This window comes from Anolis sagrei, chromosome 2 (assembly GCF_037176765.1).
Source record: "Anolis sagrei isolate rAnoSag1 chromosome 2, rAnoSag1.mat, whole genome shotgun sequence".
In the NCBI taxonomy this organism is placed as follows: Eukaryota; Metazoa; Chordata; class Lepidosauria; order Squamata; family Dactyloidae; genus Anolis; species Anolis sagrei.
In genome coordinates, this window is record NC_090022.1 from 298,644,800 (window position 1) to 298,665,175 (window position 20,376).

Sequence of the window (20,376 nt, forward strand, 5' to 3'; positions counted from 1 at the left end):
AATAGAGTAAAATAATAAATATAATAATGAATTGAGAAAAATAATAAATGTAATAATAATAACAAATGTGAAAATAATAATAAATGTAACAATAATAATAGAGTAAAGAAATACATTTAATAACTATAATAAATAGAGTAAAATAATACATGTAAATAATAATAGAGAAAAACAATAAATGTAAATAATAATAGAATAAAATAATAAATGTAATAGTAATAAAAATGTAATAGTAATAGTAATATTATTATTACTTTTATCATTTTACTCTATTATTATTACATTTATTATTTTTCTCAATTCATCATTATTATTACATTTATTATTTTACTCTCTATTATTATTACTTTATTTTTCTCAATTCATCATCATGAATTATTATTATTATTATTACATTTATTATTTTAATCTCTATTATTATTACTTTTTATCATTTTACTCTATTATTATTACATTTATTATTTTTCTCAATTCATCATCATTATTACATTTATTATTTTACTCTCTATTATTATTATTTTTATCATTTACTCTATTATTATTACATTTATTGTAAATGTAATAGTAATAGAGTAAAATAATAAATGTAATAATGAATTGAGAAAAATAATAAATGTAATAATAATAATAAATAGTGTTAAATAATAAATAAAATAAAAATAATAATTATAACAGTAAAATTATCAATATTGACTTGAGTATAAGATTTGGGGGGGGGGGAGTTTAACCTAAAAAAAAGGCTGAAAATGCTGGCTTATACTCGAGAAGATACGGTAATACAGGGTTAGTCAAAATGCATAGGCCAATAAGCCATTCAATTGAATGGCTTATTGGCCTATGGATTTTGACTAACCCTGTAATATTGAAAGGTGCAATCCATCCAATAATGAGAGGTGCAATCCAACCACATCTGCAAAGATGGAGTGTCTCCAGTCGAGAGCTGGGCCGAGGGTCTCGGAAGACTCCCACCCATATGGCATTTAGGAATGCGCCTTTTCTGGGTCTAGCACATGTATTGGGTGTGAGTTTCGTGACCCCTTTGTGCCTAACAATAGCCCCCGAGTGGGGCTGGGCGGGGCGGGGCGGGGGTGGCGGATGAGGCACCCAGCTGGAGGCTTCATCTCCATCTCCCACACCCACCAATTAGCACAGAGGACGGCTTGCGGCTTCTGTGTCAGCAGCATTCCTCCTCTTTCTCATCCTGGCCCGGTTCCCGGAGGGAAGGGCATGCCACCATAAAAGGGTTGTGTGTGTGTGTGTGTGTGTGTAATGCAGTGCTCAGATACAGAGTGGAGCAAACCTGGTTGACGACAGTCCATGGGATGAAAGGGATCTAGGAGCTTGAGCCAAGAGCGTGATGCAGCAGCTAAAAAAGCCAATGCAGTTCTAGGATGCATTGATAGTTTAGTGTCTAGATCAGTCCTGGGCCAACTTGGGCCCTCCAGGTGTTTTGGACTTCAACTCCCACAATTCCTAACAGCCGGTAGGCTGTTAGGAATTGTGGGAGTTGAAGTCCAAAACACCTGGAGGGCCCAAGTTGGCCCAGGACTGATCTAGATTGGGAGGAGTCAATAATCAATAATGTTATCATATAGAAGACAGGGCAAACTTACTTTTTTGATGTCCCAGACATCAACATAGCCAATGGTTCAAATGATAAGGAAAATATATTCTTCCTTGTGATGGTCAGAACTCTTCAAATGGCAAAAATATACTGCCCTGGGGGGTGGTGGATGCTCCTTTTTTTGGAGGGCTTTAAAGAGAGATTTTCCTCAGTTGTACAGCGAGTTAAACCACTGAGATGCTGAACTTGCTGACCGAATGGTCGCAGGTTTGAATCCGGGAAACGGGGTGAGCTCCCGCTGCCAGCCCCAGCTCCTGCCAACCTAGAGTGCGAAAACATGCAAATGTGAGTAGATTAATAGGTACCGCTCCAGCAGGAAGGTAACGGCACTCCATGCAGTCATGCCGACCATATGACCATCCAAGAGTCATCTATCTATCTATTCATCCATCCCACCATTCATCCATCCCTCTATCTATCATCTATCTATCTATCTATCTATCTATCTATCTATCTATCTATTCATCCATCCCTCCATTCATCCATCCATCCCTCTATTGATTCTCTCTCTCCCTCCCTCCTGCTATCTATCTATCTATCTATCTATCTATCTATCTATATCTATCTATCTATCTATCCCTCTCTCCCTCCCTCTATCTATTCATCCATCCATCCATCCCTCCATCCATCCCTCCATCCATCCATCCCTCCATCCATCCATCCCTCCATCCATCCATCCATCCATCCATCCATCCATCCCTCTATCTATCTATCTATCTATCTATCTATCTATCTATCTATCTATCTATCATACCTATTATTTTTCAATATATAATCTATTTCTATCATATATCTATACCAATTTCTAGCATATATCTCGCTGTTAGCCCCAGCTCCTGCCAACCTAGCAGTTCAAAAACATGCAAATGTGAGTAGGTTAATAGGTACCGCTCTGGTGGGAAGGTAAGCAACCAGACAATTGTATTACATTTTAAACAATTTTTTAACAAACAGACAAACAGAGTTTGCAAGCTTGGTAGTTGATTAAATGTCCTTTGACCAGTATCTGGCCACTTTGAGTGCCTCTGGTGTTGCCGCAAGGAGGTCCTCCATTGTGCATGTGGCAGGCCTCAGGTTGCACTGCAGCAGGTGGTCAGTGGTTTGCTCCTCTCCGCACTCGCATGTCATGGATTCCACTTTGTGGCCCCATTTCTTGAGGTTGGCGCTGCATCTTGTGGTGCCAGAGCGCAGTCTGTTCAGCGCCTTCCAAGTCGCCCAGTCTTCTTCTGTGTGCCCAGGGGGGAGTCTCTCATTGGGTATCAGCCATTGATTGAGGTTCTGGGTTTGAGCCTGCCACTTTTGGACTCTTGCTTGCTGGGGTGTTCCAGCGAGTGTCTCTGTAGATCTTAGAAAACTATTTCTTGATTTAAGTCGTTGACGTGCTGGTTAATACCCAAAACAGGGGACAAAAGAAAGTTAACGTGTAGTCGAAAGCTTTTACGGCTGGAATTACTGGGTTGATGTGAGTTTTCAGAAGCATTCTCTCCTGACATTTCGCCTGCATCTATGGCAGGCATCCTCAGAGGTTTTGAGGTCTGAGAGAATGCTTTTACAACATAGCCATACAGTCCAAAAAATCTACAACAACCCAGTGATTCCGGCCATGAAAGCCTTTGACAATACAGTAAAGACTTTTGGGAAGAAGGGGGAAGAGGCCTCTCCATGCAGGAAGGAAACACCTTAACACAAATCCAGGAAACAGAGGTGTGAACAAGACAGCAGGCTTGCAACATAGGTTTCCCTCTGTCCCTAAATGCTCTCTGTGCAAATGTTGATGCACAAAGCTTGCCAGACGAATGCACCTGTGCACTCCCAATTTGAAGTGCGAAAAACCAGCAGAATCGTCCTATATTCTCTTTGTCTTTTTGGGACACAAGCAAGAGAGTGTGGAGAGGTGCTGTCTCTTGGGTGGCTGAAATCTGGGTCAGAGGAACCATAGATCGGATCCCCATTTCCTTGCGTTCCTTGTGTGTTGCAAGGGTTTTGCTTTCCCCCCCTCCAGCCACAACCTAGCTGTGTCCACTTAATGGTGTGACATTAGAAAATGTTGACCCTTTGTAGCCACCTCTCCCCAAAAGTCAGCATTGACGCTGAAATACAACACCACCTGAGCTCTGCGAGTGCAGCATTTTTCTGAATGAAGCAGAGAGTGCTTGAGGACATCCATAGGGAGACCAGGATGCTTGTTTGCAAAGCTATTGTTCTCCCAATCCTTCCATACGCCTGCGAGATGTGGACTATTTACAGCCACCTCTCCACAAAAGTCAACGCTGACACTGAAATACAACTCTGCCTGAGCTCTGCGAGTGCAGCATGTTTCCGAATGAAGCAGAGAGTGTTTGAGGACCGGGACATCCGTAGGGAGACCAAAGGGCTTGTTTATAAAGCTATTGTCTTCCCAACCCTGCCATATGCCTGCGAAACATGGATTATCTATAGCCACCTCTCCACAAAAGTCAACATTGACACTGACATACAACACCACCTGAGCTCTGCGAGTGCAGCATTCTTCTGAATGAAGCAGAGAGTGTTTGAGGACTGGGACATCTGTAGGGAGACCAAGGGGCTTGTTTATAAAGCTATTGTCCTCCCAACCCTGCTATATGCTTGCGAAACGTGGACTGTCTATAGACGTCACATGCAACTCCTGGAATGATTACATCAGTGTTGCCTCCGGAAAATCCTGCAAATCTCTTGGGAAGACAAGCAGACAAATGTCAGTGTGCTGGAAGAAGCAAAGACCACCAGCACTGAAGCGATGGTCCTCCGCCATCAACTCCGCTGGACCGGCCACGTTGTCCGGATGCCCAACTACCGTCTCCCAAAGCAGTTGCTCTACTCTGAACTCAAGAATGGAAAACGGAATGTTGGAGGACAGGGAAAGAGATTTAAAAATGGGCTTAAAGCCAGCCTTAAAAATTCTGAGAACTGGGGAGCCTTGGCCCTTGAGTGCTCCAGCTGGAGGTCAGCTGTGACCAACAGTGCTGAAAAATTTGAAGAGGCACGAATGGAGGGCGAAAGAGAGAAACGTGCCAAGAGGAAGGTGTTTCAAGTCAACACCAACTGGGACCACCTTCCACCTGGAAACTGATGCCCTCACTGCAGGAGAAGATGCAGGTTAAGAATAGAGCTCCACAGCCACCTTTGGACACCGCACTTGGAAGACAATCTATCCATCTATCTATCTATCTATCTATCTATCTATCTATCTATCTATCTATCTATCTATCTATCTATCTACAGTGTCTGTCTATCTGTCTGTCTTTCTATCTATTCATCCCTCCGTTCATCCCTCCATTCATCCATCCTTCTGTCTGTCTGTCTATCTATCTATCTATCCATTCATCCATCTATCTATCCCTCCATCCCTCTATCCATCCATCCATCCAATCCATCTATCTATCTACAGTGTGTGTGCGTCCGTTCGTCCATCCATCCATCCATCCATCCATCCATCCATCCATCCATCTATCTATCTATCTATCTACAGTGTCTGCCTGTCTGTCAGTCCGTCCGTCCGTCCGTCCGTCCGTCCGTCCGTCCGTCCGTCCGTCCGTCCATCCATCCATCCATCCATCCATCTATCTATCTATCTATCTATCTATCTATCTATCTACAATATCTATCTATCTATCTGTCTGTCTGTCTGTCTGTCTGTCTGTCTGTCTATCTGTCCGTCCGTCCATCCATCCATCCATCCACCCATCCATCCATCCATCCATCCATCCATCTATCCATCTATCTACAGTGTCTGTCTGTCTGTCTGTCTATCTATCCATCCATCCATCCATCCATCCATCCATCCATCCATCCATCCATCCATCCTTCCATCTATCCCTCCATCCATCCCTCCATCTATCCCTCCATCTATCCCTCCATCTATCCCTCCATCTATCCCTCTATCCATCTATCTATCTATCTATCTATCTATCTATCTATCTATCTATCCATCCATCCATCCATCCACCACCAACCCATCCATCCATCTATCCCTCCATCCCTCTATCTATCTATCTATCTATCTATCTACTCGGACAACGAGGGATCGCCTAAGTATGTAAGTAGGCAAGCTGTGTCCGCTGTCCGCGTTCAGCCTGGCACCTGCGTCAGCCTTGAGTCTCGTTTCAGCTGGGCTGGCGAGCGATTTAAAAATAGCCCGTGCCACCATCGCAAGATGTCTCCGTCTAACAGCTCCTTCCTCTGCCGCCTCTCCGCTGGTACGCGGTGGCAACGTGTCCCCGAGTGAACTCCCAGCGCCGTATTGTTTCAGAAAGTTCCTCTAAGGCAATCTGCCTTCAAAGCGCAGAAGGAGGAAAGAGGGGCTGAGATTGAGGGGGTGGCACAGAAAAGAACGCTCCTTAGCTAATCAGCCTTCCTTTTTCTTGCCCGCTGAGGGTTGCAAAGACCCGCTGGGAAGGTCCTCCCCTCTCTGCCTTCCCCAGGCTCCTTGCTTTCCCACCTGTTTCTGGAGATGGAGAATGTGCCAGGAGCCTATGCTCAGGATCTGTTGTGTTTGACCATACTCCCAACACACATACTCCACATTAGTATCATATCGCTCCTCTTACCTATTATTTATTCATTTATTTATTTACAGACCCGAAGGCCTGGTCCCAAAACCATGGTTTTAATTTTTTTTCTAAAAGCCAAGAGGGAGCGGGTGGATCTTACCTCATTTGGGAGTGTGTTCCATAGGCAGGGGGCCACCACCGAGAAGGCCCTGTCTCTCATCCCCACTTTTGACGGGAGCGAGAGCAGGGCCTCCCCGGATGATCTTAGATTACGAGGTGGGACATAAGGGTGGATGCGTTCAGACAAGTAAGCTGGGCCAGAACCGTATAGAGCAGTGTTTCTCAACCTGGGGGTCGGGACCCCTGAGGGGGTCGCGAAGGGGTGTCAGAGGGGTCGCCAAAGACCATCAGAAAACACAGTATTTTCTGATGGTCATGGGGATTCCATGTGGGAGGTTTGAGCCAATTCTATGGTTGGTGGAGTTCAGAATATTCTTTGATTGTAATGAACTATAAATCCCAGCAACTACAACTCCCAAAAGTCAAGGTCTATTTTCCCCAGGCTCCACCAGTGTTCACATTTGCGCATATTGAGTATTTGTTCCAAGTTCGGTCCAGATCCACCATTGCATGAGTCCACAGTGCTCTCTGGATATAGGTGAACTACAACTCCCAAACTCAAGGTCAATACCCACCAAACCCTTCCAGTGTTTTCGGTTGTTTCATGGGAGTTCTGTGTGGCAAATTAGGTTCAAATCAATTGCTGGTGCAGTTCAGAATGCTCTTTGATTATAGGTGAACTATAAATCCCAGCAACTACAACTCCCAAATTACAAAACCAATCCTCCCCCAGCCCCACTAGCATTTACATGTGGGTGCATTGGGTATTTGTGCACAGTTTGGTCCAGTGAATGAAAATACATCTCGCATATGTGATATCTACATTATGATTTATAACAATAGTAAAATGATTGTTATGAAGTAGCAACAAAAACAATGTTATGGTTGGGGGTCACCACAACATGAGGGACTGTATTAAGGGGTCACGGCATTAGGAAGGTTGAGAACCACTGGTATAGAGCTTTATAGGCCAAAACCAGCTACCGGCTGTTAGGAATTGTGGGAGTTGGAGTCCAAAACACCCAGAGGGCTGAAATTGTCCCATGCCTGCTATACAACGTGCAACTTTCCAGAAGCTGTCAGTTCTGACAATAACACGCTGGAGCGGTTCTATACCTGTGCTTTCTAAATAAAGCCGTCCTACCTCAAGTGGGCTTGTTTTGGAGACTGCAAAGGCCTGCAGCTGGCAGGAGGTCCCCCCTCTCCGGTTACGCTGTCACGTGGTGCCCTCCAAATAACAACACACAGCCTTCGCCGGCTGTGCGATCTGCCCCGGCGGTCTTGCAGAGGGAGGGTGAGTAGAGCTCCTTTGCAAAATCCCCTTTGTTGCCTCCAAAACTTGCAGATAGGTCGATGGTTTCCACCTGCCTTGGGCTTCCCAGGACTTGTGTTAGGTAGCCCAGGATTGTGGTACGCAACGAAAACAACCAAGAGCTAATGCAGAAGGCCAAGAACAGATCCAATGTTTCAGACTTGCGAGGTCCAGGGTTCTGGATCTGCAAGTCTTAGAGCTTCTCAGGACTTGTGTTTGGTAGCCCAGGTTCATGGTGGGGAAGGCAAACAACCAAGAGCTTATGCAGAAGGCCAAGGACAGGGTTCTGGATCTGCAAGTCTTGGGTGCTTCTCAGGACTTGTGTTTGGTAGCCCAGGTTCATGGTGGGGAAGGCAAACAACCGAGAGTTTATGCAGAAGGCCTAGGGTTCTGGATCTGCAAGTCTTGGGTGCTTCTCAGGACTTGTGTTTGGTAGCCTAGGTTCATGGTGGGGAAGGCAAACAACCGACAGCTTATGCAGAAGGCCAAGGACAGGGTTCTGGATCTGCAAGTCTTGGGTGCTTCTCAGGACTTGTGTTTGGTAGCCCAGGTTCATGGTGGGGAAGGCAAACAACCAAGAGTTTATGCAGAAGGCCAAGGACAGGGTTCTGGATCTGCAAGTCTTGGGTGCTTCTCAGGACTTGTGTTTGGTAGCCCAGGTTCATGGTGGGGAAGGCAAACAACCAAGAGCTTATGCAGAAGGCCAAGGACAGGGTTCTGGATCTGCAAGTCTTGGGTGCTTCTCAGGACTTGTGTTTGGTAGCCCAGGTTCATGGTGGGGAAGGCAAACAACCAAGAGCTTATGCAGAAGGCCAAGGACAGGGTTCTGGATCTGCAAGTCTTGGGTGCTTCTCAGGACTTGTGTTTGGTAGCCCAGGTTCATGGTGGGGAAGGCAAACAACCGAGAGCTTATGCAGAAGGCCAAGGACAAGGTTCTGGATCTGCAAGTCTTGGGTGCTTCTCAGGACTTGTGTTTGGTAGCCCAGGTTCATGGTGGGGAAGGCAAACAACCAAGAGCTTATGCAGAAGGCCAAGGACAGGGTTCTGGATCTGCAAGTCTTGGGTGCTTCTCAGGACTTGTGTTTGGTAGCCCAGGTTCATGGTGGGGAAGGCAAACAACCGAGAATTTATGCAGAAGGCCAAGGACAGGGTTCTGGATCTGCAAGTCTTGCGTGCTTCTCAGGACTTGTGTTTGGTAGCCCAGGTTCATGGTGGGGAAGGCAAACAACCAAGAACTTATGCAGAAGGCCAAGGACAGGGTTCTGGATCTGCAAGTCTTGGGTGCTTCTCAGGACTTGTGTTTGGTAGCCCAGGTTCATGGTGGGGAAGGCAAACAACCGAGAGTTTATGCAGAAGGCCAAGGACAGGGTTCTGGATCTGCAAGTCTTGCGTGCTTCTCAGGACTTGTGTTTGGTAGCCCAGGTTCATGGTGGGGAAGGCAAACAACCAAGAGCTTATGCAGAAGGCCAAGGACAGGGTTCTGGATCTGCAAGTCTTGGGTGCTTCTCAGGACTTGTGTTTGGTAGCCCAGGTTCATGGTGGGGAAGGCAAACAACCGAGAGCTTATGCAGAAGGCCAAGGACAGGGTTCTGGATCTGCAAGTCTTGGGTGCTTCTCAGGACTTGTGTTTGGTAGCCCAGGTTCATGGTGGGGAAGGCAAACAACCGAGAGTTTATGCAGAAGGCCAAGGACAGGGTTCTGGATCTGCAAGTCTTGCGTGCTTCTCAGGACTTGTGTTTGGTAGCCCAGGTTCATGGTGGGGAAGGCAAACAACCAAGAGCTTATGCAGAAGGCCAAGGACAGGGTTCTGGATCTGCAAGTCTTGGGTGCTTCTCAGAACTTGTGTTTGGTAGCCCAGGTTCATGGTGGGGAAGGCAAACAACCGAGAGCTTATGCAGAAGGCCAAGGACAGGGTTCTGGATCTGCAAGTCTTGGGTGCTTCTCAGGACTTGTATTTGGTAGCCCAGGTTCGTGGTGTGCAACACAAACAACCGAGAGCGTATGCCAAGAAGAAGGCCAAGGAGAGGTCCAAGGTTCTGGATCTGCAAGTCTTGGGGGAATTCTCAAGACTTGTGTTTGGTAGCCCAGGTTCGTAGTGTGCAACGCAAACAACTGAGAGCGTTTGCAGAAGGCCAAGGACAGGTCCTGGGTTCTGGATCTGCAAGTTTTGGGGGCTTCCCAGGTCTTGTGTTAGGTAGCCTGGGTCTGTGGTGCACAATGCAAACAACTGAGATCATACGCAGGCCAAGGACAGGTCCAGGGTTCTAGATCTGCAAGTCTTAGGGGCTTCCTAGGTTTTGTGTTTGGTAGCCCAGGTTCGTGGTGCACAACACAAACAACCGAGAGTGTACGCAGAAGGACAGGTCCAAGGTTCTGGATCGGCAAATCTTGGGAGCTTCCCAGGTCTTGTGTTTGGTAGCCCAGGTTCGTGGTCCGCAACGCAAACAACCGAGAGCGTACGCAGAAAGCCAAAGACAGGTCCAAGGTTCTGGATCTGCAAGTCTTGGAGGCTTCCCAGGTCTTGTGTTTGGTAGCCCCGCTTTGTAGTGTGCAACGCAAACAACCGAGAGCATATGCAGAAGGCCAAGGACAGGTCCAGGGTTCTAGATCTGCAAGTCTTGGGGGCTTCTCAGGACTTGTATTTGGTAGCCCAGGTTTGTGGTTCGCAATGCAAACAACCGAGAGCGTACACAGAAGGCCAAGAACAGGTCCAGGGTTCTAGATCTGCAAGTCTTGGGGGCTTCCTAGGTTTTGTGTTTGGTAGCCCAGGTTCGTGGTGCACAACGCAAACAACTGAGAGTGTATGCAGAAAGCCAAGGACAGGTCCAAGGTTCTGGGTCTGCAAGCCTTGGGAGCTTCCCAGGACTTTTGTTTGGTAGCCCAGGTTTGTGGCGTGCAACGCAAACAACCGAGAGCGTATGCAGAAAGCCAAAGACAGGTCCAAGGTTCTGGATCTGCAAGTCTTGGGGGATTCTCAGGAATTGTGTTTGGTAGCCCAGGTTTGTGGTGTGCAACGCAAACAACCAAGAGCGTATGCAGAAGGCCAAGGACAGGTCCAAGATTCTGGATCTGCAAGTCTTAGTGGCTTCCCAGGTCTTTCGTTTGGTAGGCCAGGATCGTGGTGCACAACGCAAGCAACTGAGAGTGTACGCAGTAGGCCAAGGACAGGTCCAGGGTGCAGATAGGTTTCTGCAAGTCTTGGAGGCTTCCCAGGACTTGTGTTTGGTAGCCCAGGTTCGTGGTATGCAACGCAAACAACCGAGAGTGTACACAGAAGGCCAAGACCAGGTCCAAGGTTCTGGATCTGCAAGTCTTGGGGGCTTCCCAGGTCTTTTGCTTGGTAGCCCAGGTTCATAATGCGCAATGCAAACAACCGAGAGCTTATGCAGAAGGTGAAGGACAGGTCCAAGGTTTCAGACTCGCCAGGTCCAGATTCCAGATCCTTTTGCTTGAATTGCAGAACGTTGGTCTTTTCTGACCCTCATCTTCTTTTCTTTCTTTCCTTCCCTCTCTTTTCCCTCCCTTCTCCCAGGAATAAAGAGTCGGCGGCTGGGACTGGGACGGTCTCCACCATGGGGAAGGATTATTACAAGGCCCTGGGGATCCAATCCGGAGCCAACGAAGACGAGATCAAGAAAGCCTACCGGAAAATGGCCCTGAAGTACCACCCGGATAAGAACAAGGACCCCAACGCGGAGGACAAGTTCAAGGAGATTGCTGAGGCCTATGACGTCCTGAGCGACCCCAAGAAGCGGGCGGTCTATGACCAATACGGGGAAGAAGGTAAGCGAAATGCCCGGGAGCCCCACCTGTGCTGTTTTTGGGGCTTCCCAGGCAAGGAGAAAAGCAAAACACTGGTCATTCATTCAGGGCAAATACTAGGCTCTTGGTGTTGTTTTTCCCTCTCCGTGCAGCAATAGGCAAATTCAAGCATGTGCTTGTTTGTGAATGTATTTCCCAGGCACACTGGCATTCGTTGACTGGGAGGGTTTGCTCCTTTTTGGGTTTTGCTGGGGGGCAAATGGGAGGGAAGGGTGTTTGCTCAGTTATCTGAAGGTTAAAGCTGTGTCCCTCGCGGCATCCCAGAGGCTGGGCTTCTTCTTTCTTTTCTTTTCTTTTCTCTCCTTCCTTCTCTCTCTCTCTCTCTCTCTCTCTCCCTTCCCTCCTTTCTCTCCTTCCTTCTCTCTTTCTTTCCTTCCTCTCTTTCCTTCCTTCTCTTCCCTTCCTTCTCTTCCTTCCTTCCTTTCTTCGTCCTTCTTCCTTTTCTTTTCTTTTCTTTTCTTTCTCTCCTTCTCTTTCTTTCTTTCTTTCTTTCTTTCTTTCTTCCTTTCCTTCCTTCTCTCTTTCCTTCCATCCTTCTCTTCCCCTTCCCTTCCCTCCCCTCTTTTCTGTCCCTCCCTCTTTCTCTCCTTCCTTCCTTCCTTCCTTCCTTCCTTCCTTCCTTCCTTCCTTCCTTCCTTCGTCCTTCTTCCTTTTCTTTTCTTTTCTTTCTCTCCTTCTCTTTCTTTCTTTCTTTCTTTCTTTCTTCCTTTCCTTCCTTCTCTCTTTCCTTCCATCCTTCTTTTCCCCTTCCCTTCCCTCCCCCTTTTCTGTCCCTCCCTCTTTCTCTCCTTCCTTCCTTCCTTCCTTCCTTCCTTCCTTCCTTCCTCTCCTTCCTTCTCTCCTTCCTTCCTTCCTTCCTTCCTTCCTTCCTTCTCTTCCCTTCCTTCCCCCCTTTTCTGTCCCTCTTTCTCTCTCTCCTTCCTTCCTTCCTTCCTTCCTTCCTTCCTTCCTTCCTTCCTTTCTCTCCTTCCTTCTCTCTTTGCTTCCTTCTTTCTCTTCCTCTTCCCTTCCTTCCCTCCCTCTTTCCTTCCTTCCCTCCCTCTTTCCTTCTCTCCTTCCTTCCTTCCTTCCTTCCTTCCTTCCTTCCTTCCTCTTCTTCCTTCTCTCTTTCCTTCCTTCCTTCTCTTCCTCTTCCCTTCCTTCCCCCTTTTCTGTCCCTTCCTCTCCTTCCATCCTCCCTCCCTCCTTCTTCCTTTTCTTTTCTTTTCTTTCTCTCCTTTTCTTTCTTTCTTCCTCTCCTTCCTTCTCTCTTTCCTTCCTTCCTTCTCTTCCCCTTCCCTTCCTTCCCCCCTTTTCTGCCCCTCCCTCTTTCTTTCTTTCTTTCTTTCTTTTTTCTTTCCTTCCCTCCCTCCCTCCCTCCCTAATTCTCTTCCTACCTTCCTTCTCTTCCTCTTCCCTTCCTTCCTTCCCTTTTCTTCTCTCCTTCTCTCCTTCCTTCCCTCCTTCTCTTCCTCTTCCCTTCCTCCCCCCTTTTCTTTCCCTTCCTCCTTCTCCCCTTCCTTCCTTCTCTACCTATTCTTGGATTGCAACTCCCAGCAGTCCTCCTGATCTATCAGTCAATCTATTTATCTACCTATCTATCTCCCTATCTCTATGTAATCTATCTATCTATCTCGAGGATTGCTGGGAGTTGCAGTCCAGGAATAGGTTTTGCTGGGTAGCAAAGGGTGTGTGCTCAGGGATCTGTGGGTTAAAGCTGCGTCCCAGAGGCCGGGCTTCTGCCTCTCTTCTGCTTCCTTTTCAGTACATGCTGCCCTGTTTGTGCACCGCGACGCGTGTGTCAGAGCCTTTCCCAATTTTAGTCATCGCTCCCGGTTTCATAAGCAATCCTCGTCCGCCTGGCAAAGGCCGGGACCATCCCGCAGACCTTCCTTTTTTTGCTTTTGGGGAGGAAGGAAGCTGGGAATCGCACTTGCCTTCATTAGCTGCATCAGCTAGGATTTGCCCCAGGGGAAATTGGCCCCAACCTGGAATAAGCCACTTATCTGAATTGTGCAAATTCAGGTGTGTGCTCTGTGATTATAGATCAATTATAAATCCCAGAAACTACAACTCCCAAATGACAAAATCAAGCTCCCTCCCAATCTGAACTCCACCAATGATGGAATCGAACCAATCTTGGCACACAGAACTCCCATGACCAACAGAAAACACTGGAAGGGTTTGGTGGGCATTGACCTTGAGTTTTGGAGTTGTAGTTCACCTACATCCAGAGAGCACTTTGGACACAAACAATGATGGATCTGGACCAAATTTGGCACAGATACTCAATATGCCCAAATGTGAACACTGGTGGAGTTTGGGGGGAAATAGACCTTGACAGTTGGGAGTTGTAGTTGCTGGGATTTATAGTTCACCTACAATCAAAGAGCATTCTGAACTCCACCAGTGATGGAATTGTACCAAACTTGGCACACACAACTCCCATGACCAACAGAAAATATTGGAAGGGTTTGGTGGGCATTGACCTTGAGTTTTGGAGTTGTAGTTCACCTACATCCAGAGAGCACTTTGGACACAAACAATGATGAGGTGAGTTGTAGTTCACCTACATTCAGAGAGCACTTGGATGCTCACCTACATCCAGAGAGCACTACAACTCACCTCAATGATGATATGAGTTGTAGTTCACCTACATCCAGAGAACACTTTGGGCACAAACAATGATGAGGTGAGTTGTAGTTCACCTACATCCAGAGAGCACTTGGATGCTCACCTACATCCAGAGAGCACTTTGGACACAAAAAATGATGAGGTGAGTTGTAGTTCACCTACATCCAGAGAGCACTTCGATGCTCACCTATATCCAGAGAGCACTACAACTCACCTCAGTAATGAGGTGAGTTGTAGTTCACCTACATCCAGAGAGCACTTTGGACACAAACAATGATGGATCTGGACCAAATTTGGCACGGATACTCAATATACCCAAATGCGAACACTGGTGGAATTTGGGGGAAATAGACCTTGAAATTTGGGAGTTGTAGTTGCTAGGATTTATAGTTCACCTACAATCAAAGAGCATTCTGAAGCCCACCAATGATATAATTGGGCCAAACTTCCTACACAGAACTCCAATGACCAACAGAAAATACTGTGTTTGCTGATGAACTTTGGGGACCCCTCTGAAACCCCCTTATGACCTCCCCCAGGGGTCCCGACCCCCTGGTTGAGAAACACTGGTTTAAACAGCGGACACGAGAAGGGGGAAGGGTTGCATTCCAAGAGTAGGTTTGCAGAGAGAGAGAGTGCACCGACTGTGCTCTCCGAAGCATAATTATGTCACATCTGTGACAGGCGCAAGGCATAATTGCTGCAATTTCAGCTAAAAGCCGTTCTCCGGTTTCTTGAGGAAAGAAGTGACGTTCCTGGAAGGGGAAATCAAACAGTCAGCAAGAGTCCATTTGAGCACTTAGGGGTGGCAAAATGCGGGAGAAGGCTGAGGCATTGAGCTCTATGTGACATGTTTATTTCCCACCAACTGGGGGGGGGGGTAGAGGGGGCTGGGGAACGGGGCCGCAGTCCAACTCCATTGCTATTCAAAGCCTCCCTGCTTCAGGCCGGCTGCTAAAAAGGGACCCAGAAACTGCTGACCTGTCCTTGGCTTGTCTCTCTGGCTTGTTTCTCCTCTGTCCTGGCAACGTGGGAATTAAACAAACGGTTCTATTAAAAACACTCCATAGCTGCAGTTAACAGCACATTAGAAACCTAGTTTAAAGGGATCCAATTATTTTTATTTATTTTTATTTACTATAGCTTGGGGACCCGGCGTTGCCCGGGTTATTAGAGAAAGTGGGTAATGGCGGTTCTGTATGCCAAGTTTGGTCTTTATTGGTCTTTGGATAACGGCTGCATTATTTTCAGTAAGTGAGTGAAGGTACTTGAAGTCCCATCATCCATGGCCCATCCTCCTACAAACAGCAGCAGGATATAGAGTGGGTCATGGGGGCTCTGTGTGTCAAGTTTGGTCTTTATCAGTCATTAGATGAGGGTGTCAGTGGTGTCGGTAAGTGAGTGAAGGTACTGCAAGTCCCATCATCCAAAGTCCATCCTCTTTCAAACTGCAGCAGGGTGTAGAGTGGATCATGGGGGCTCTGTGTGTCAAGTTTGGTCTTGATTGGTCATTAGAAGAGGGTTGCAGCAATCTTCGAAAGGGAGTGGAGGTACTTGAAGTCCCATCATCCATGGTCTGTCCTCCTCCAAACTGCACCAGGATGTTGAGTGGGTCATTGAAGCTCCATGTGCCAAGTTTATTCTTGATTAGTCATTGGCGAGGGTCTCAGTGGTCTCAGGAAGTGAGTGAAGTGACTGCAAGTCCCATCATCCATTGTCAAATTCTTCCAAACCGCACCAGGATGTAGAGTGGGTTATGCGGGCTCTCTGTGTAAATTGTGGTCCTGATCCATCATTGTTGGCAGTTGTAATGGTCTTAGGAAGGGAGTGCAGGTATTGCAAGTCCCATCGTCCATGGTGCATCCTCCTTCAAACTGCACCTGGATATTTATATACCGTCCCTCTCAGCCTGCAGGCGACTCGGGGCTATTCACAGATTGGTACCAAGACCATAAAATACAATTAAAACATTAAAATATTATAAAACCATAGCAACATTAAAATAAACATATACCATTAGCATGTCTTTACTGAAAACATTGGCCTATCACATCGTCTAATCGTTCCATTTCCTATGCCAGTCACGCTGTGCTTGCAAACGCTTGCTGAAAAAGCCAAGTTTTGACTTTCCTCTGGAATCATAGAATCATAGAATCATATAATCAAAGAGTTGGAAGAGACCTCATGGGCCATCCAGTCCAACCCCATTCTGCCAAGAAGCAGGAATATTGCATTCAAATCACCCCTGACAAATGGCCACCCAGCCTCTGCTTAAAAGCTTCCAAAGAAGGAGCCTCCACCACACTCCGGGGCAGAGAGTTCCACTGCTGAATGGCTCTCACAGTCAGGAAGTTCTTCCTCATGTTCAGATGGAATCTCCTGTCTTGTAGTTTGAAGCCATTGTTCCATGGCATCGTAGTCTCCAGGGAAGCAGAAAACAAGCTTGCTCCTTCCTCCCTGGCTATCATATCCCCTCTCAGCCTTCTCTTCTTCAGGCTAAACATGCCCAGTTCCCTAAGCCGCTCCTCATAGGGCTTGTTCTCCAGACCCTTGATCATTTTAGTCGCCCTCCTCTGGACACATTCCAGCTTGTCAATATCTCTCTTGAATTGTGGTGCCCAGAATGTTAAAAGGGAGGGGACTGATCTAATATCCCTAGGGAGGACGTTCCATAGCCAAGGGGCCGTCACTGAGAAGGCCCCGTCTCTTGTCCTCGCCAGTTGTGCTTGTGACGAGGGTGGGATTGAGCGCAGGGCCTCCCCAAACGATTTTAAAGTTCTGGAAGGTTCATAAGGGGAGATGCGTTCAGACACCTAAGTTGGGCCAGAACCATTTCAAACATCCCACATTCCAACAAAAAGGCTGCGTTTAAGTGAGGAGCCAAAGTCCTGCCTAAATAAGCTTGTCTCTGCCTTCTGGAGGAAAGAGAGAGCAGGAAAAGGGTAGGGCAGGTCTCTGGAGCAGGTCTCTGTGGAAAAGGGCCTCAGCATGTTAATAGGCCTCAGTATAAGTAGGCCTCAGTGTTAGTTCACCTCAATATGAGAGAGGTATCAGTCTGAGAGAGGCCTCAGTGTGATACTTTAGGCTTCAGTGTTACTAAGCCTTAATGTGAGTTAGGCCTCAGAGTTAATAGGTCTCAGTGTGAGAAGGCCTGGAAGCTCAGTGAGAGCAAAGCTGTTTATCTGTATGAGAAAGAAGCCCAGCGTGGAAGCAAAGAAGGAAGCATAAAGAACGTTATGGAAACCTTGTTCTTAAATAGTGCGACCATATTGTTTTGCTATAAAGAAAAGCCTCCTAAGGAAGATATAACATTGGTCTGTGTGTTTGTTATCACTTTTGGGTACTGGTGCTGGGTCACGCTGCTGCTCATAAGTTACTCTGCTCTACATTTATGAGGAGGGTCTTTTGTTATTAAGCCCACTCGTCCAACAAGGACTGGATCTCCTTGCTTGAAGCTTTGGGGAAATGCAACAGCAGCAGAACCATCCACGAACTGGGAATTTTTCGAACTGATAAGCTGGCTACTCTCATTAGAATTGTAGCACATTGCAGTCTGGAGGGTACCAGATCTGCAGAGTTGCTCCTCTTGATCCAATGGCCACATGCTTCAAAACAGGCATGGGCAAACTTTGGCCCTTCAGGTGTTTTGGACTCCAATTCCCACAATTCCTAACAGCCTCAGACCGTTTCCTTTTCCCTCCTCAGCCATTTAAGCTCTCACTGAGCTTCCTCTCACACTGAACTTACATAGGAACTTCACACAGTTGCCTTTTACACACAGCAGCCTTCACTCTGGAGCTTCTCCCACTGAGGCCTGACTCACATTGAGATCTACTAACACTGAGGTTTACCTCACACTGAGGCCTCTCTCAGACTGATGCCTCTCTCACACTGAGGCCTACTTATACTGAGGCCTACTAACACGCTGTGGCCCTTCTCCCACAGAGACCTCTCACAGACTGACTGCAACTAAGCTACAGTCACACCTGCTTATATTGAACTGCAGCGTTTGCTGAGTCATTGTATCCATTTAACCCTTTCAGTGCTTAACTCACATTTTTGTAATTAAAATGTGACGCAGTGGGTCAAACCCCTGTGCCAGCAGGACTGAAGACTGACAGGTCGCAGGTTTGAATCCGGGGAGAGGCGGATGAGCTCCCTCTGTCAACTCCATCTCCTCATGTGGGGACATGAGAGAAGCCTCCCACAAGGATGATAAAAACATCAAATTATCCCTGGGCAACGTCCTTGCAGACGGCCAATTCTCTCACACAAGGAGCGACTTGCAGTCACTCCTGACATGACAAAAAAAAAGTTAATGTTTAATATATCTGACATTCCATATCTTGGACTTATGTGTATATCACTCCCCATAATCTTGACCCTCATTCACACTATACTTTGGTATTGCTTTGACAGCTGCATCAAGTGGAATATGGGTTTTGTAGTTTTGGTGAGTTACTTAGAATACTCTGGCAATGGCTTAACAAACCATATCCCAGGATGCCACAGGATCTGACATTTAACGCAATAACAAAACTCTCTGTGTGTGAAGAAGACCCTGCACTGCTTCTCTTAACAGTGTGTCCAGAGTATTTGTTAGGCCTTGGTTCTTGCACTCATCATTGATGTATCTCTCTCTCTCTCTCTCTCTTTCTCTTCTCCTGTGTTCTCTTTCCAGGGCTCAAAACAGGGGGCGGCTCCTCTGGCACCCCCGGGAACACCTTCCACTACACCTTCCACGGGGACCCCCATGCCACCTTCGCCTCCTTCTTTGGGGGATCCAACCCCTTTGACATCTTCTTCACCAGCGGGCGCTCTCGGGTGTTCAACGGCTTCGACCACGACGACATGGACGTGGACGACGACAACGACGACCCCTTCAGCGCCTTCGGCCGCTTCGGCTTCAACGGCCTCAACGGGGTGCACCGGCGGCACCCGGAGCCCATCCACATGCGCCGGAAGGTGCAGGACCCGCCCGTGGTGCACGAGCTGAAGGTCTCCCTGGAGGAGATCTACCACGGGGCCACCAAGCGCATGAAGATCACGCGCCGGCGGCTGAACCCGGACGGGAGGACGATGCGGACGGAGGACAAGATCCTGAACATCGTCATCAAGCGCGGCTGGAAAGAGGGCACCAAGATCACATTCCCCAAGGAAGGAGACGCCACGCCGGACAACATCCCCGCCGACATCGTCTTCATCCTGAAGGACAAGCCGCACGCTCACTTCAGGCGGGACGGCACGAACATCATCTACACGGCCATGATCAGTCTTAAAGAGGTGAGTTCTGGGATGAAGAGTGGGAACTGAGTGGGGTTCAAGTGGGCAAGTGGTGGTGGAGAGAGGGCTGAGGCACTAGTGCAGGTGTGGGCAAACTTTGGCCCTCCCTCCAAGTGTTTTGGACTTCAACTGGGCCCATAACCCTTGTTGGGTGAGTGGCCTTAATAACAATAATTTTAGTTCTAGTACACACGAAACATGGTCCACATTTTTCCCTAAACAAGGAATATACACTTTACTAACACAATTGCGTTGTGATTTCTGTTATTGTTTTGCTTTGCTATGAGTTATTTATTATTGTATTGTTGTTGTTGTGTTTTTTGTTTTTGCTGTATTTGGGCTCGGCCTCTTGTAAGCCGCACCAAGTCCTGCGGGAGATGGTAGCGGGGTATAAATAAAGGTTTATTATTATTATTATTATTATTATTATTATTATTATTCACGAGCTCCATTTGCCAGGACAAGAATGCTACATCACAATTACAATAATATAACGCAATGAAGTACAAAACAATCATTAAAACCAGTACATATTGCATTAATTCAAACAATAAAACAAAGTCACAATTCTTGTGGGTTTTTTCGGGCTATATGGCCATGTTCTAGAGGCATTTCTCCTGACGTTTCGCCTGCATCTATGGCAAGCATCCTCAGAGGGTGAGGTCTCTGAGGATGCTTGCCATAGATGCAGGCGAAACGTCAGGAGAAATGCCTCTAGAACATGGCCATATAGCCCGAAAAAACCCACAAGAACTTAGTGATTCCAGCCATGAAAGCCTTCGACAAAGTCACAATGTCATCTGCCGCAACGCCATTCCAGTCAGTGTCCATTATGGCGCAAATTACGTCTGCTGCCCGAAGACCTGGTCCCAAAACCACAATTTAAATTTTTTTCTGAAGGCCAGGAGGGATGGAGTTGATCCATCCATCTTTATTAATGACTTAGATGAAGGGTTAGAAGGCAGGATCATCAAGTTTGCAGATGACACCAAATCGGGAGGGATAGCCAAGACTCCAGAGGACAGGAGCAGAATTCAAAACGATCTTGACAGATTAGAGAGATGATGGGCCAAAACTAACAAAATGAAGTT

The 20,376-nt window shown here is 47.1% G+C and overlaps 1 protein-coding gene across 4 annotated transcripts in view; it reads left to right on the plus strand.

The window, feature by feature from the left end:
• Positions 1-20,376, plus strand: part of DNAJB5 (DnaJ heat shock protein family (Hsp40) member B5) — a 53,625-nt gene that overhangs the window by 21,312 nt on the left and 11,937 nt on the right. For 3 of the 4 annotated variants that reach the window (XM_060761159.2, XM_060761156.2, XM_060761158.2), the window contains exons 2-3: positions 11,100-11,350; positions 18,684-19,285. In XM_060761159.2, the coding sequence (XP_060617142.1) occupies positions 11,140-11,350; positions 18,684-19,285 (813 nt within the window). In that variant the 5' untranslated portion in view covers positions 11,100-11,139. Of the gene's footprint in view, positions 1-7,419; positions 7,550-11,099; positions 11,351-18,683; positions 19,286-20,376 lie in introns of those variants that run through there. The other variant, XM_060761157.2, reaches the window with a different exon arrangement.